At 38.3% G+C, this 15,537-nt stretch overlaps 2 protein-coding genes across 2 annotated transcripts in view; both read left to right on the top strand.

Moving 5' to 3' along the window:
- The window catches only part of rnf19b (ring finger protein 19B), a 43,798-nt gene extending 33,400 nt beyond the window's left edge, over window positions 1–10,398 (top strand). The window contains exons 4-10 of the mRNA XM_056399191.1: window positions 716–860; window positions 1,197–1,359; window positions 4,168–4,282; window positions 4,762–4,902; window positions 4,990–5,179; window positions 5,273–5,407; window positions 6,470–10,398. Coding sequence (XP_056255166.1) covers window positions 716–860; window positions 1,197–1,359; window positions 4,168–4,282; window positions 4,762–4,902; window positions 4,990–5,179; window positions 5,273–5,407; window positions 6,470–6,917 — 1,337 coding nt within the window. The 3' untranslated portion in view covers window positions 6,918–10,398. The remainder of the gene's footprint in view (window positions 1–715; window positions 861–1,196; window positions 1,360–4,167; window positions 4,283–4,761; window positions 4,903–4,989; window positions 5,180–5,272; window positions 5,408–6,469) is intronic.
- Window positions 10,399–11,034: 636 nt separating this feature from the next.
- ndufs5 (NADH:ubiquinone oxidoreductase subunit S5) lies at window positions 11,035–14,402 on the top strand. Its single transcript, XM_056398478.1, has 3 exons — window positions 11,035–11,173; window positions 12,551–12,770; window positions 14,193–14,402. The coding sequence occupies exons 2-3, from the start codon at window positions 12,555–12,557 to the stop codon at window positions 14,295–14,297; spliced, it is 321 nt and encodes a 106-aa protein (XP_056254453.1). The 5' UTR covers window positions 11,035–11,173; window positions 12,551–12,554; the 3' UTR covers window positions 14,298–14,402.
- Window positions 14,403–15,537: the final 1,135 nt, after the last annotated feature.

Raw genomic sequence — 15,537 nt, 5'->3', positions numbered from 1 at the left:
TTGCCAACAGAAGAGGGAAAAATACAACTAAAGGGAACATTTGTAGTAGAGTTTAGTTTTTCTTACATTTAAACAACTTTAACATGTTTTTTGACATTTTATTTTATTTACTTTGAAGCAAATTTAACCCTATATAACACATATATTTAGTTGAAGTGGTGTAATAATTTTAGCCAGATAAAAAAAAAGGAAAGAATAAATATTAATTGATATAAAGATACACCATTTTGTTATAGTGTCTAAAAACTCAAATTTCTTCCGGAGTCATTGCTGATGTTTTGAAGTTTGAGGTTTGAAGTTCACAGCTGAGTTTCAGAACAACAGTGAATTAGGAAGACACTTCAGGAACTGAGGGGGCTTCAGTGAAGTCGGGGACTGCACACATACGCTTATTCAGTTACATGAGACGATCATATCGCTCTCACGTTAGTTCAGCAAACATGAAAGTGGAACCAGCTGTCAGTTAGCTTAGCTTAGCTTAAAGAGCCAACTAACCCTCTGCAAGAAATTTAATAAGCATTCCCAAAATGTTGAAATATTCTTTTTAACTACTCGATTTTTTTAAGCACACACACACACACACACACACACACACACACACACACACACACACACACACACACACACACACACACACACACACACACAATTGATCTGAGCAATGTCTCTAAGGTTAAGCTCATCTTCTCTCTCTTTCCCTTCTCTCTGTCTCCAGCTGATGACATCAAACCCTGTCCTCGCTGTGGCGCCTACATCATCAAGATGAACGATGGGAGCTGTAATCACATGACCTGCGCCGTCTGTGGCTGTGAGTTCTGCTGGCTCTGCATGAAGGAGATCTCCGACCTGCACTACCTCAGGTACTAAAATATCTATTTCTGTCCACTTCACAGTAGACCTACGGGAGATTCAGCTCTAGTCTTATTAGGTCTAAGTGCTGCATTTGACACAGTTGACCAAACAACCCTCTTTGGCACATTATATGTGTTTTTCCTTTTGTTTAACATTTACATGCTCCCACTGGGCCACATTATAAAAAACAATAACATCAACTATCATAATTATGCAGATGATACCAAATGACCTAATGACTACAGGCCCATTGATTCTCTCTGCAACAGATAGATGACTACATGTGCCTGAATTTTCTTCACCTGCTTTACCTCTTTCCCTCCATATGTGTTTCCCTCCATCAGTCCATCCGGCTGCACGTTCTGGGGGAAGAAGCCTTGGAGCAGGAAGAAGAAGATTTTGTGGCAGCTAGGAACTCTGATCGGAGCTCCAGTCGGCATCACCCTGATCGCAGGCATCGCCGTTCCCGCTATGGTCATCGGCATCCCTGTTTACGTTGGCCGCAAGGTAAGACACAGCAGAAGAAGAAACTTTAGCCGACCTTTAAATGAGCTCATGCTTGTTATTTAAAATATAATTTAAGACAGGTTAAGATCAGCTTCTGTTTTGTTTTTTTCTTTGCTTTTTCAATTCATTTTAATAGTTATTTTTTTGTCATGTTGAATGTCTACTCTTGTCTCTTTTGCTCTGGTTTATTTGGATTAATCAATTGACAGAAAACAATTTTTATAATTCAAAAATTGTTTAAATTGTTTTTTAAGCAAATATGGCAAAGATTCAGTTGTTCTGGTTTCTTACATGTGATTTTCTTTTTGTTTTACTGGTAGTAAACTGAAACATTTGAGTTTTGTTGTTTGTGGTTATAAAAAATATTCTTTTGACTTAAGTCAGAGCTCAACTCAAAATTTCAGCCTAAATATTTCAAGTTAAATCCTGGATAGAAGTTGAGAAAAGGAAAATGAAATGAAATTCTAGATGACGGGGCTTTTTAAGAGGAACGGATAAGGAGCATTATGAAACATCATTTAGGAGTTTATAATCGTAACATGGAGCTTTGTATTCTTTATACTACTCACATCGTAGCTTTTCACACTTACTTAATCTTTATGGTCACTTTATACGCCATCTTTGTCCACACTGCTACAGAAACCAGAAGTGGAAAACCACAGAGTTGTGACAACACACACACACACACACACACACATATATATAGTTTACAGTGCTGCCACATTCATTCTTTTACAATCCTCATGAGGTAATTAACTGGAATTTACAACATTGCAGAACAAAAAGCTTTTTCTGTCTGAGTTTCATTGTTCTCTCTCCTCGTTTTGGCACAATGTTAAAAGTTTTCTCGAAATGACAGTGTTGTCAGTTCCTGTTTACCGAAGAGCAGTTGAATTATATTAAAAGATTCACAAGAAGTGAATGGGACACACTGTAAATTTACAGTAATTAACTGGCAGCAGCTTCGCCTGCTAGGTTCTGTTACATTTACAGTTTCTTATCACTAGAAATAAATTTGCAGTTCTTTACTGTATTCTTGTAAATTTACAACACAATACTGGTCACAATTTTGTAAGTAAAGTACTGTATATTTACGGTATGTAACTGTATTTGAATCTACAGTGTGTATTTTGTATTATTTAAAAAATTCTTGGTTAGTGTGCCTTTTGTTTGGTCATTAAATTGGTCTAAAATTGATGAAATATTGACACATACTTACCAATCATGGACGGCTTTCAAAAGACAAAACCTGAAGAAATAACTCTTTTGTCAAAGCTTTGTCGTGTTTTTGCCGATTGTTGTGTTGTTGCTTCATTAGAAAAAGAATTTCCTAAGAGACAATCTTCTTTCAAATAATTACAAGATGTTAAGAAGTAAGGTTTTTGCCTCACATTAAGATACTGTGGCGCTCTCTTATGGACAGTAATGAAACTGCATCACTAAGTCTAAGCCTGGTGAGGCTCTGACTCAGTGTGAGGTATTGGAAGAGGTGAACTAGTCAGATCAACTGGTTCCTTAGATACAGCAGCTCACACACACGTCGGGGGGGGGTGGGGGTGGGGGGGGGGGGGGGGGGTGGAGGATGACCAGGGGGAAAATCTGGAGTGAAATTAATTGAATTAATATGATTTAAGGAGGAAAAATAAACAAATAAGAGTTTTCTGATGCTACCGTGTTTATCTTTTATCTTCTAAATTCAACCTGGATCTTTTTTTTATTAGAAATCATTGAACTGTTTTCAGTGTGTGAAATGGGGCATGCCAGAAAAAAAAGTTTGAGAACCGCTGCTCTGTGACAAGTTATGACACAGATTTTGTTCTTTAAAAAGAAGCTTGAGGAGCTGTCTGGAAGAAATGTAGATCAGTGATGATTCATATTGTCTCCCTGCAGAAAAGGACACTGGTTTATACTCAGCGAGTATGTCTGCTTTTATCTCTGTGTTCATTCTCGTAATTAGTGTTGTTTATTCCAGAGAGTTTTTTTTAAAAGATGATTATGATAATTTATGTAGTTACCGTAAAATTAGCCATAAATACATTAGGGTTGACATTTCTCCAAAGTTACATTACTGGCAAATAAATTTAGAAAATATGGGAAAAAGTTAAAATAACCAGAAAATTTTACAAACTGTTGGGGGGAAATTTGGACAGCTTTTCTAAAATCCCTAAATGAGTCTGAGGAAATAAAGATGGCGGGTGCAGGATATGGAACTAAAACATTGTATATTTCTGTTTGAATCATTTAAAAATATTTTTTGAAAAGAAACTTCAATTTGCAGGTTAAGTGATGAGAACATAGACGTCCTGATGGTTCATGCTCCAAACTAAATACAATAATCTGGCGTTTCTGTAATCTGTGTGGTTGAGTCTGACAGTATTTTGTCAGGGTAAAATTCAGGCAAAATGTAATGACAAAAAAATAATACAAGAAAACTATAAAAATAAAAACAATAAGCTGTTTGAACTCCACAGTAGATAAATACAGGTTGATCAGAAAATAGGTCCAATATAAACCAACTCATGATTTATACTGTAATTAATAGGTCAGACTTCATTGGATAATAACCAACAGTAACTCAACACGACTGTGTTCATTAGTCAGTTTGGTGAAATTAAGTGAATCATCTACTGTTTTCTGTGTTTATGGTTTTGTCATTTTAAAATCACCTAAAGTCTGATGTCCAACCTTTAACCTTCACCTCTGTCTATGTTCGTCTTCAGCTCAGTTATGTTGTTAGTGAAGTGTTTGTTTACTTCGTTAAAGCGTGTCTCTCTCTCTCTGCCTCTTCCTCTCTCTCCCCTGCTGCAGATCCACGCCCACTACGAGCTGAAGAAGACGTCCCGTCACAGAAGGAACCTGGCCATCACAGGAGGCGTGGCCCTGTCCATCATCACCGCCCCTGTCATCGCAGCAGTCAGCGTGGGTAAGAACCTCGACAGCACCACCATCATTTATTATATGGCCGAAATAAAAACCAAGGATGGAGTCTGGAGACACCACTGCTGTTCACTTACATCAGGAGAAGAGCTTCAGATCCATCGTTTGTGATTTGTCATTTAATCCAATGAATAACACTGAAAACCAAAGTCTGATACATTTTGTTGATGCTCACTTAGATTATCAAAATGTATCTCTTTAAAATTTAAATAGAAGAATTTGAAAATATATAGTCGCAAAATGAAATGTCGTTATTTTCTTTATTTTCTCTTTGCTTTCTTCGTCACTTAATCCTTGAACTTTATTGGGATCATACAGTTCAAAGCAAAAATTCAAGGAAATTCAACTGCGAGGACACAATGAATTTTAACTTGTCATCCACTGATTTTCTTTCTTAAACACAAAATCTAAAAATTACAGTTCAAAGTTCACATTTAAATTGGGGTATAACCTGTCCCTCTCCAGGTATCGGCGTTCCCATCATGTTGGCCTATGTGTATGGCGTGGTGCCCATCTCTCTGTGTCGAGGAGGGGGCTGTGGTGTGAGCAGAGGGAAGGGCAGAGGCGTACGAATTGACTTCGATGAGGATGACGGACCAATCACAGGTGAGGACACTGAACTGATGCTGACATTTCCTACAAACTGATGACCAGGATATCGTTAATGTGTTTGGTTTCTCTGTCGTTCTGCAGTGGCGGACGCGTGGCGAGCGCTCAAGTCTCCAAGCCTTGGGGAGAGCAGCCTGGACGGGGCAGTCAGCGGTCTGAGCACCACCTCCCCCAGTGAGGGGCTCTCTGTGGCCCCTGGGGCTCTGGGTGACACGCCACACTTCAACACCTTGGCGGGAGGGGCCCTGGGGTCCCGCACCGGCAAATACAGCAGGTGAGGATCAGGGATTAAGGATTTCCCGCTCATTCATGGTGTGTATTGATAGCAGAGTGTAACTGATCAGTGTGTGTATTCATTCTGCTGCAGGCTGGAGGTTCAAGCGGGGGAGTTGGCTAAAGAGTCGGCCCAGAGGGAGACAGGCAGCCTGGGAGCAGGGAGTGACTGTGCCAGCACCAGAGGAATGGCCGGATCCATCATCTCCTCCTACACACTACCTGACAGGTGAGGCAGGAGGCCGCTGTCTTCTTCTGTGGTGTCTTTGAGCTCTCTCTTGAAATCTCACTTTTCTTATTGCATCACTCATGTGTTTTGGCTTCTCTCCTCTCCTCTGAGAGTTATGAGTTTTTTGAAGTTGACCTGCTGCTGACTCATCTGTCACTCTTTAAGTTTTGATTTGGACGTGATGTGACTAAGACGACAGGATTAAAACTAATCTGAGGACTTGACAGGTTGACGCCATGATCCTATGTTGTTGTCTCCTCTGTGGCTCACAGGCCTAAAGCATGTGGCTGCTGTTGAAGGAAGTCTTTGTTCTCCCTTTTACAGTTAATATATGGTTTTTAGGTTAAGATTAAATATTAAAAATGAAATTAAGATGAAAATAAAGTTTCTTTAAATCTTTTCAAAAGCTACATTAGAGTGCTTGACAAAGACAGTAAAAAGTAGAATCAATTAATTAAATAAATTTAATTAATTAATTAATAGATTTCAAAGAGAAGAAAATCAGATAAAAAAATGTAAACAATCATGTGTATAAAAACCAATACAGAGTAACTAAGAGAAATAAAGCAAGGGAGAGTAAAGTTTCCAGTTTTATGACCAGTCATGTGACTAATATAAACAGTAGATACTACAAAATTAAAATCATCTTTTAAAAAAAAAAATGTTTTACAAGATATTATATTTACTAGTGGATACAGAAATTTATTAACAAAATATAAATGACCATAAGTGTAAAGCACACGATATTATTAACCATATTATATAATATTGTTTAGCTAATACAATCTTTTATCTTAAAACCATTAACAGGAAAAACAGCTGAATCTCAATTTTTCAAGACAAAGCGGCAAACACGTTACATTCAAATCTCCTCCTTCTCTTAATATTTATGTATAATTATAACTAATTTGATATAAAGCCATTCAATATTTGACATAACACTTCCTTTCTTTTAATACATTTCTTATCGATCTCACAAAAATCCTCTTCAAATTCTCTGTTATATTCTCCAGTGGTTTTCTAACATCAGAAGCATAATGTTTTAACCATGTGTTCCTGCAGGGAGTGCACCAACCTGGAGATCCAGGTGGACATCGAGACCAAACCCAGCCATCTCTGCCTGACCAGCGAAGAGGACCTCACCCCACCCCAGGGTTCCGCTGCCATGGCGACCGCCTCAGGAGGCGAGGAGCCTCAGGACTGCAGCTCCAGACGGGGCGGGGCTTTGTCCGGCTCGGCGTTGGGACTTTCACCGGGGGTGTCGATCAGGGAGGGGCTCAGAGACGTCACCCTGGCTCAGCCGGAGAGCATCCGCAGCGACCTGGAGATGTCGGACACGCAGTCGGACGACATCGCAGAGCTGACGTCCGACGACTGTGACTCGCCTCACCCCAAAAGCTGTCACCTGGCGGCCGGCCAGCAGGCCCAGCCCCCCTCTTGCCGAGCCCTGAACCCCTCCACCGAAGGCCTTCACTGTCCCGGGGACAGCAACGTCATCCTCTATGTCTGAGAGAAGAGCGGCTCTCAGGATTGCACAAAAAAACAAACTGATCCCCGACATTTACATCTAAACTCTCCCTGACTTCATGGCTTTTCTTTCTGTTGTCATTACTCATCTGCTGCTTTTGCGCCTCACAGACACCGTCTTAAACACAGACAGCGTTTGTTCACTCTCGTCTGTCTGTCTTATCTATCTACCTGTCAATCTCCTCACTGAGTAAATTGTCAGGGTTCTACCTCTGAGATTTATAAGATGATGATTTATGTTTACTCCTTGGTGCAAAATGCCTTGGCTACTTAAGCAAAAAAAAAAGAAAAGAAAAGAAAAAAAGCAAGAGGTACAAATTTTCCACAAGAAATATTGCAAAACTGAAATGATGAAAGAAGGTGAAGTGTCACCGAGCACAGCAGAGGGAGAGGGACCGTTAGGATGTGAGCTGAAGACGAGGGGGATGTTTTTAACGATGTGTGAATGAATGTGGACTTTGTACTCAACTATCGTGGCTTTATTTTCCTCTTTTCCTCTATTTATATTCAGATGACCTTGAAATTGTATTATTTGCTGTGTGCATGAGTCTGCATGTGCCGAGCCTCGTGTGAAAGGTTTAAAAGGGCAGCGAGTTTCTGTTGCACTGGTCAGAGTTAAAGTTTACTCAAAGAGAGAAGCTGCACTTGAATCTCACTTTCTCTGCACAGAGAAGGAGGAGGAGGAGGAGGAGGAGGAGGAGGGCTGGGGGGGGGGGTTGAAAATGGGGAGAAAAAATTAGGTCCAGACTTTCTAAATCACAGAAATGAATGAGTGAGTTCTGACAATGACGTGGCCACAAGACACTGCAGAGAAATGCACAAAGAGAAGCAACTTTATTCTTGTTCTGTTCTTGTGTTTTTGACAGTGTTGGACCTTTTTCATACTCCAGACAGTTTAGAACAGACCAGTACTGAAGCGCTTTATCATCCAGTATAAACTTATATAAATATAAATATAACGTTAATCTAAAAATGCAGAAATCAAAATTCCAGCCAGTTTTCTATCATTGTAAGCTAAATAGGAATCTTCAATTATTTGAAATAACACATTTATGTAGGAGCTACACGAGTGTGTGAAAGAAATAAGCTTAATCTGCCTTCACACTAACGTTCATAAAAACCTATATCAAACGTTTCACATATTAAAAAAGAAATGCAACTTCAGATTTAGATTTAGACTCCCATGTATTAACATGTTATGGAAAACAAACATCACATACAACTGTGCCCAGGCAGCAAAATACAACCAGCTGGTGCTCGGGCCACATGCTCGTTTTCTTCCGGCCCAGTATGCACCTGGTTCCACGGCCCCAATCTGGCCCATATACACCATGATTATAACATGCTAATTCCACATCTGGACCAACTGTGGCGGATACACACAGACAATCTTACAGCTGTCAGACAATACAAGAGGATAACTGAAGAATCTGTCCAGATGGGAAAGTATATGGGCCGGACTCGGGCCGAGGAACCAGGAATATGTTGGGCCAGAAGTTTATTTTGCTGCCTGTGTGGCACTTGGCTGAAATAAAAAGCAACATCAGTTACTCTAATAAAAGTAAAATATAATCTGAAAATGCATCTCATTTGCATAATAACTTGACTTATGCGACTATAATAACAAACTTAAACATAGGTGGACAGTTAAGTAATACTGTACCAAGTACTGTTTTCTACTTTTTACTATCAAATACACTGTGGTTTGCTTATTTGACATTTCTGAAATGTTCAGTTTTACAGTTTGTTCTTGGAAACAGGATTTTTCACAAAAAAAATCCTAACTCAAGCTCCACTTACTGGCTTTTTCTAGGAGTTTTGAACCACATCTCACCGTCTTTCTTATTCTTACTCATCTTTTATTATTATTTTATTTTTAATTTGGCATTTATTGTCTCTATTAACCAGTAACGGTTTTCTCTTTAAAATGTCAGAAAATAGTAAAAGATACTCAAAAATAATTTTCTAGAGCCAAGTTTTACTTATTCAGATTGTTCAGTCTGAAATCAAAAAGATCATCTGTTTACTGTCATATACGACAAAGGGAAACAGCAAATCCTCACATTTTTGGTTAAAAAGTAATAATAATAATTTGATTATCAAAATAGTTGCTGATTATTTTTTTGTCAGTCGATTAATCCATAAAAGAACAAATAATAAGCTGTAATTTGTGATCGTGTTTGAAAACTCTGGTAGGAAATGATCCATCAGACAGTGAACACATCACTTCCACCTAAAACTAGCTGCCTAACCTGACGCTGCTCACTCTGTAACTACCACAACGGCCCGTCATTGTCAGACTTCTCTCACTGTGTCGTTCAGGTGTGTGTCATGTGACTGGACCTGTGTTTGACAGTTGGCTGCCTGCCTGCCTTAGAGACACTCAATGACCAACAACACAACACACAGCCAACTGGTTTTGGTTTCCGACGTGTTAACTGGCTGTCTGACCCACCTGAATGGTGTGTGTGTGTGTGTGTGAGAGTGTGTGAGTGTGTGTGTTTGTGAATGGATGGACTCCTGATGAATGTATTTGTTCGTCCCACTGTGTTTTTTGAATGAGCACTTGTGCACTTTATCTGAATTTATCTTATTTATCTTCTTTTTTTTTTTGCTGTTCATCGTCTGTTGCTATGTTACATCAGTTTACTTCAGTTGCATACAAACACAACAGTCTGTGGTACAACCAAAACACATCACCTACCAGAAGGCCTTTTATGTTGGATGTAACTCAAGAAGAGTTTGGCTCAAAAAAACATTATATAACCAAGTTTATCATTCAGTATTTTTAATTTAAAGGGCGTCCAAGTTTTTTTAAATCAATTTTATGATGCAAGGACTGTAATTGTTCTTATTTTTTCTATTTTCTTCTATTAATTTATGTTGTATAAATCATCTTTTACAGGTCAGTGTCACTTTTGAAGCCAAACACTTCAATTATTGATGCCAATAAGCTCTTCTTAATCATCCTCACTAGCCTGACCTGTTTCTTAGCTTTGGATCACCTCTGTGCTTCTGTTTAAAAAGGTTTTCCACCAGGTTTTCCTTCAATCCACAAGGAATCGGGGTGGGAGCCTTTTTCAATCATCTCAGAGTAGCTTTATGGATTTAGCTGCTTATGTAACTTGACAGTGCTTTGTTTGGTCTGCACTTACCACTTGTTTCTGCCTGCTTGCCTGTGAGAAAACACACGAATGTACCACGGATGGAAACCCAAACTTCCTGAAAGAGTCTGACTGAGTGTTAATGGAAGTCCTATTGAGAACACAGCTGTTCCTGTCTTTATTTGAAAAGGTTTTAGAGTATATAGATAGCAATATTTAAGTGTTATTATTCTGTTTGTGTATTTCCTGTCACTGTTAGAGCTCTGCCTTGTGTGGGGTTGTACATGCAGGACTGTGAGAGACAACTTGTGGACCTTTGAGGGGAAAAAATAAATAAACACAATCTGATGTTGCACCAAAGCAATGAGTCATTGTCATTTATACTGGGAGAGACGATCTAAACATTTTGAACTCGTCAAACACAGGTGAAGATAATAACATAATTAATTGCAGCTGTTGTTAATGTCATCAGTTACACCTGAGGTTTCACTGCTGTGAAAAAGGTCTGCCTGGGAAACACTGTTGTGGAGAGAGACGTGTCACTGTTTTAGGCTGTTTTCAACACAGGAGCTTTAACATTACAGTCATATAAGTCCCAAAACACACACACACATATATATATCATATATATATATATATATATAGCACATATCACCTCTGTGCTTTGTTTGAAAAGGTTTTCTTTTATATATCCTTTATAGGTCGTAGGTACTAGAGATGTGATTCTTCCAGGACTGACGAGAGCAGTATGACACCACAAGTTTCCTGGTCAGACATTAAACTCAGAGAGAAGAAGAAGACAGGCTCAGTAAACAATAACAACAACATGTGGAATGACATTAACAGGTGCAGCAACTTGTTTGAAAAAAAAAAATATATATATATATATATATATATTGTGGACAACATGCAGGTTGTCTTTCAGCTCTTAATAATGGATATTTAAATCCAGTAGACATGTATGTACCTCTTTATATTCAGTCCCAATCTAGACTCCAGTCCAGTTGGTGGCGCTAACGCGTCATCACGTTATGATGAACCGTCGTAACGCGTGAAGAAGACGTCGTGTTGTGCTGAGCCGTAAAGCAGAACGTGTGGAGTCGGAGGAAGGTTAAAGTGAATCCTACAAAACACGGTAAATATAGTCATTTAATAGGATGTTAACAGCACGTTAAGTGTTTTTATATACAGTCAAATTAATTTGATGTTTGAAAATAGTAATGTGTTCACCGGAAATAGTGTAAATAGTGTTGAATGAGAGCGGCCTGTTGCTAGCATGAACAGACTGTCATTGAAGGAGAATCAAGACCGTGAAAGAGTCTTACTATACCAGTCTGACCTGATCACAAGCTCATCCAACATGTAGTCAATTAGTACATTTATAGACAAATATTGTTGTTTGGGTAATTATACAGCAAAGTAGTTATTCGCTAGCTATGTAGCTACCTGTCTACGGAAAGCTAGCAGGCTAATAATAACAGAAGAAACATAGACAGGAGTTTGTCTCTTTGACTGAACTGTAAAATCTGTGGTTCTTCCGGGCATTAGTGTGTTTCTGGGTGAGTAACATCCACAACTTTTCAGGTCAGAGATCAATTTATTAAAATAAAAAAAAAAACAGCTGTAAATATCTTTACTAAAGAGCATCGATGATTAAATGTAATTTAATTTGATTGCAAATTGAATTGTGGAATATACATCTGTATATTTTTAGCTAATCGGAGGATATTATCAATTGTTTTGTCGGTTTTGTGTTTTCTTTGCTAACAACTGTTTTAATTACATTATATAATAAAAAGCCCAGCTAGGGACAGGAGTCGAGAATTAGCTACAGCTATAAACTCCTTGTCCTTATCAAATAAATTACATTTTTAATATCACAGAAAAATGAAGACATGACTGAGCACACTTATTTGTTTACTTTCTCTGTGCAGTGCTATTGTTTTTATGATTGTATCCAGATATTCTATGCTTTTATTAATTTATATACATCGTCTTATTTATGTCTGTGTCTATGTCTTGTAAAGCACTCTCAAAGAACAGTTTATTAGAAGTGTTAGGTGCTATAGCCAGTGGTTATTTTGTTTGAAAATAAATCAAAAATTAAATTTCAGATACAGCTGTGAAGATACAGTTTCTGTAACAAAAGAAGCCTAAATGCTGATGGACAAAACATCACTGTGTTATTCAGGCAAGAACAAACAGGCCAGGCACTGTGAGGCTTTTATTAAACTGCACCAGCACTTTGCTCCACTGACTGGTGATATAATCTAAATAATGCCATGACTCTAAATATAGTGGTGGGTATGTAACCTGCATGATAGACCACTGCCTCGTCTGAGGTACATACTGTTGTTGTGTAATAACGAAGCAGTGCATCTGATTTATCCAGTAAAGTGTTTGTGAACAGAAGAGAATTATCTATATCACCCTGTCTATCTTCCCTTAATCTGTCCCATCCACAACATCCCATTTTGGTCCGTATCATTTCCACTCCCCCCCCCCCCATCAGCATCATGCCGTTTGTGGACGTGCAGTCACGGCTTGGCATCAGCCTGGACCGCTGGCTGCTGCTGCAGAGCGGACCGCAGCCCAACAAACGGGCGTCTCGCTGCCACGCCTTTGAGAAGGACTGGATCGAATGTGCCCACGGCATCGGGCAGACCCGCGCCAAGAAGGAGTGCCAGCTGGAGTTTGAGGACTTCTATGAGTGCATGCACAGGCAGAAGACGGTGAGTGAAGAGGGGATCTGTTTATTATTTTGCAAATTGTCCACAACATGTTTTAGCCCTCCTTTAAACTGCTCTTGAATCTCTCAAAATATCCGTCTTTAAATCCAAAACTCACCATAGACAACTCTTATTCATTTATGTCTATGTGGAGTTTCTGCTTTTACCTGTCACCAGTCTATCACATAAACCTGTAACTCACAAATGTAGGATTTAGCTATTATACTGAGTCAGAAGTCAGACTGTGATCATCTATTTGTAAGTTTTAAGTTTGAAAGACCAGGATGCAGATAATACAGTAAAGGTTTTTATTATTATTATTATCAACAATGAGCTAATGGACACATCCCCTAGGGGATAAATAAAGTATCTATCTAGGTCACATAGATTGTTGGGGAATGTTTGTCATTTATTTCATAGATCATGTCTAATTCACAATAATTTGCCAGTATAATGGAAAAACAATCAATTTACCATTAAGGCAAGGACAATACATGTGACACAGAGCAGAAACTTTGATCAAAAAGAACAAAAAGCAGAGTTGTTACTAACTCCTGTGCACTGAATATGTCTATGACAGAGTCTTACTGATTTTCAACAAAGAATTTAGACTTGAGACTCTCTCACATTGAATTATTGTACAACACTGAAGCATGGTGGATTTTTAAAAAAGGATTTTTACTCAAATTACATTAAATTCATTTTCTGTTAATCAAAAAATAATCGACCAAAAGAAAAATCAGCATCAGAAAATCAACAGAACCAGTAAACATACAAAACTCCAGGTGATCTCAAGGTAAAACAAACACGCTGCTGATTTTAACATTATCTGAGCTGTTATTGCTTCAGTTTGAATGTTTGTACCACAAGCTCACAAGTAAATGAAATGTAATAATTGAATTGTCTTTTCAGATAAACTAAGCAAAGTTAAACTGCCAAACCGAGTTTGTTTTGATTGATTGGGAGGGAGGAAGGGAAAAATGGCATCTGTGAGCTAGGAATAAAAATTATATAACAGACCTGATAACAGACCTGTTATCAGAAAGAAAAACATCCAAGTCTAATTCTCTTAAAGATGTCAGAGTTAAACTGAGGTCAGTGTTGTTAGCAGAATGTGTTTCAGCAGAGAACTTCCTCACCTCAAGTTATTTCATCTTCTTTTAAAAAAACAGCGGCGATGAAATGTTGATCAAAGATGAACGTCAGCTAAGAACTTCAGGATATGAAATTAAATTCACACACATTGAAGATTAATTAAAGTAGAAATTTTTAGCTGTTAAAAACTTGTACTTCGGACTTGGTGTTTTGGGATATTACTATAATCAGAGACGGGGTAGAGGGATGTGGAACATTCTCTTTAATTACTCTATTTTCTTATTCTCTCTCCGTCTCAACACTGACTACTTCTTCTCTTCCTTGCCGCAGCACGAGAGGCTTCATGCTATCCGCCAGCAGCGCGACAAGATGGTGAAAGAGGGGACCTACACGCCGCCACCAAGCCACTCAGGCAAGGGCGAGCAGGCGCCATGAGGGAGCACACAACTGTCCGCAGTTCTGTTCTTGTGTATAGTTATTCAGATATCACTATTTCCTGTTCGCCTGTACAAGTTTGCAAATAAATGTTATCACCCACTGTCCACTTCTTCATGTCTTTTCCTTCACTCTCATCTTCTCTCTGCTTTTTTTTTTTAACGTAGTGATATATGTGCAGACAGAATGAAAACAATAAGCTTGCAGTTGATGGGAGTGTGATTTTGTTCAAAGGGTTGCTCATAAATGAATGAATCCCGGCACAGATTGTCAATTTAAACTGTCTGAGTTTGCCGATTGCCCTGTAATGAGATGATAACTAGAAATAAAGTTGATACAGCAACCACCCAACAGAGTAAAAAACTGTGGTAGAAAGTAAACAAGTACATTTACTCATGGACTGTACTCCAAAAGCTACACCAGTAAAATGTTTCTTACACATTTAAGCTATTTGAACTGTAATCTTTTTGCTATTGCTACATAGCTAAGATTAGCATTAACAGCTGTTTACTTAACAGTCTAGAAGAAATGTTGCAAGTTCAGCATCAAACTTGGTCCTGGTTATTTTGCTTCTATTTCTATCACTTCTTTTACTCTGCTGAAGTTAGCATGCTAATCAGGTAGCTCCAGCCTGTTCAGCCCGTCTCATCACTTTCCGATACCGAGTCACTGTAGCATTCAATCTTCCTTGAAGACGTAGCTCATGCTCATAAGGACGTATTATAACCTCTTGTCTAATAAATGCAACAATGGCTGAAGCTCTTTGCAAGACTGGTAGGTAAACAGCTATTAATGCTAATGTTAGCTATGTAGCAATAGCAAAACTTACAAACATATCCTTTAATGCATTAATAATTATAACCTAATAATCTCTCAGATTGAGTTTTTATTCATATGATGCTTTAACTACATTTTGCTAATAATACTTTTATTTCTGTAATATTTTCAATATACTGTAGTACTATTACTACTCTTACAGAGTACTTTTTCAGTGCTTATTGCTTACTTTCTGCTTCCTCCACTAGTACAAAAAACGAAATAACAGCATATATAACTTTGTATAAAGATTAGCAGACCAGACTTACTGATGTGAAAATGTTCCTATAAAACAATTGGGTGAAATTCATGTTTTATTATTTTAATAATTTGAGCTTTCTAAAGATGTTGACATTTTTATAGTACAATTATTGATACAACTTTTTTTTTTTATCCAAAGGGATTTATGTGTTTAGTCTAATGT

This window comes from Seriola aureovittata, chromosome 16 (assembly GCF_021018895.1).
Source record: "Seriola aureovittata isolate HTS-2021-v1 ecotype China chromosome 16, ASM2101889v1, whole genome shotgun sequence".
In the NCBI taxonomy this organism is placed as follows: Eukaryota; Metazoa; Chordata; class Actinopteri; order Carangiformes; family Carangidae; genus Seriola; species Seriola aureovittata.
The sequence above is the reverse complement of the archived record's forward strand: the minus strand, read 5'-3'. Positions and strand labels throughout refer to the sequence as shown.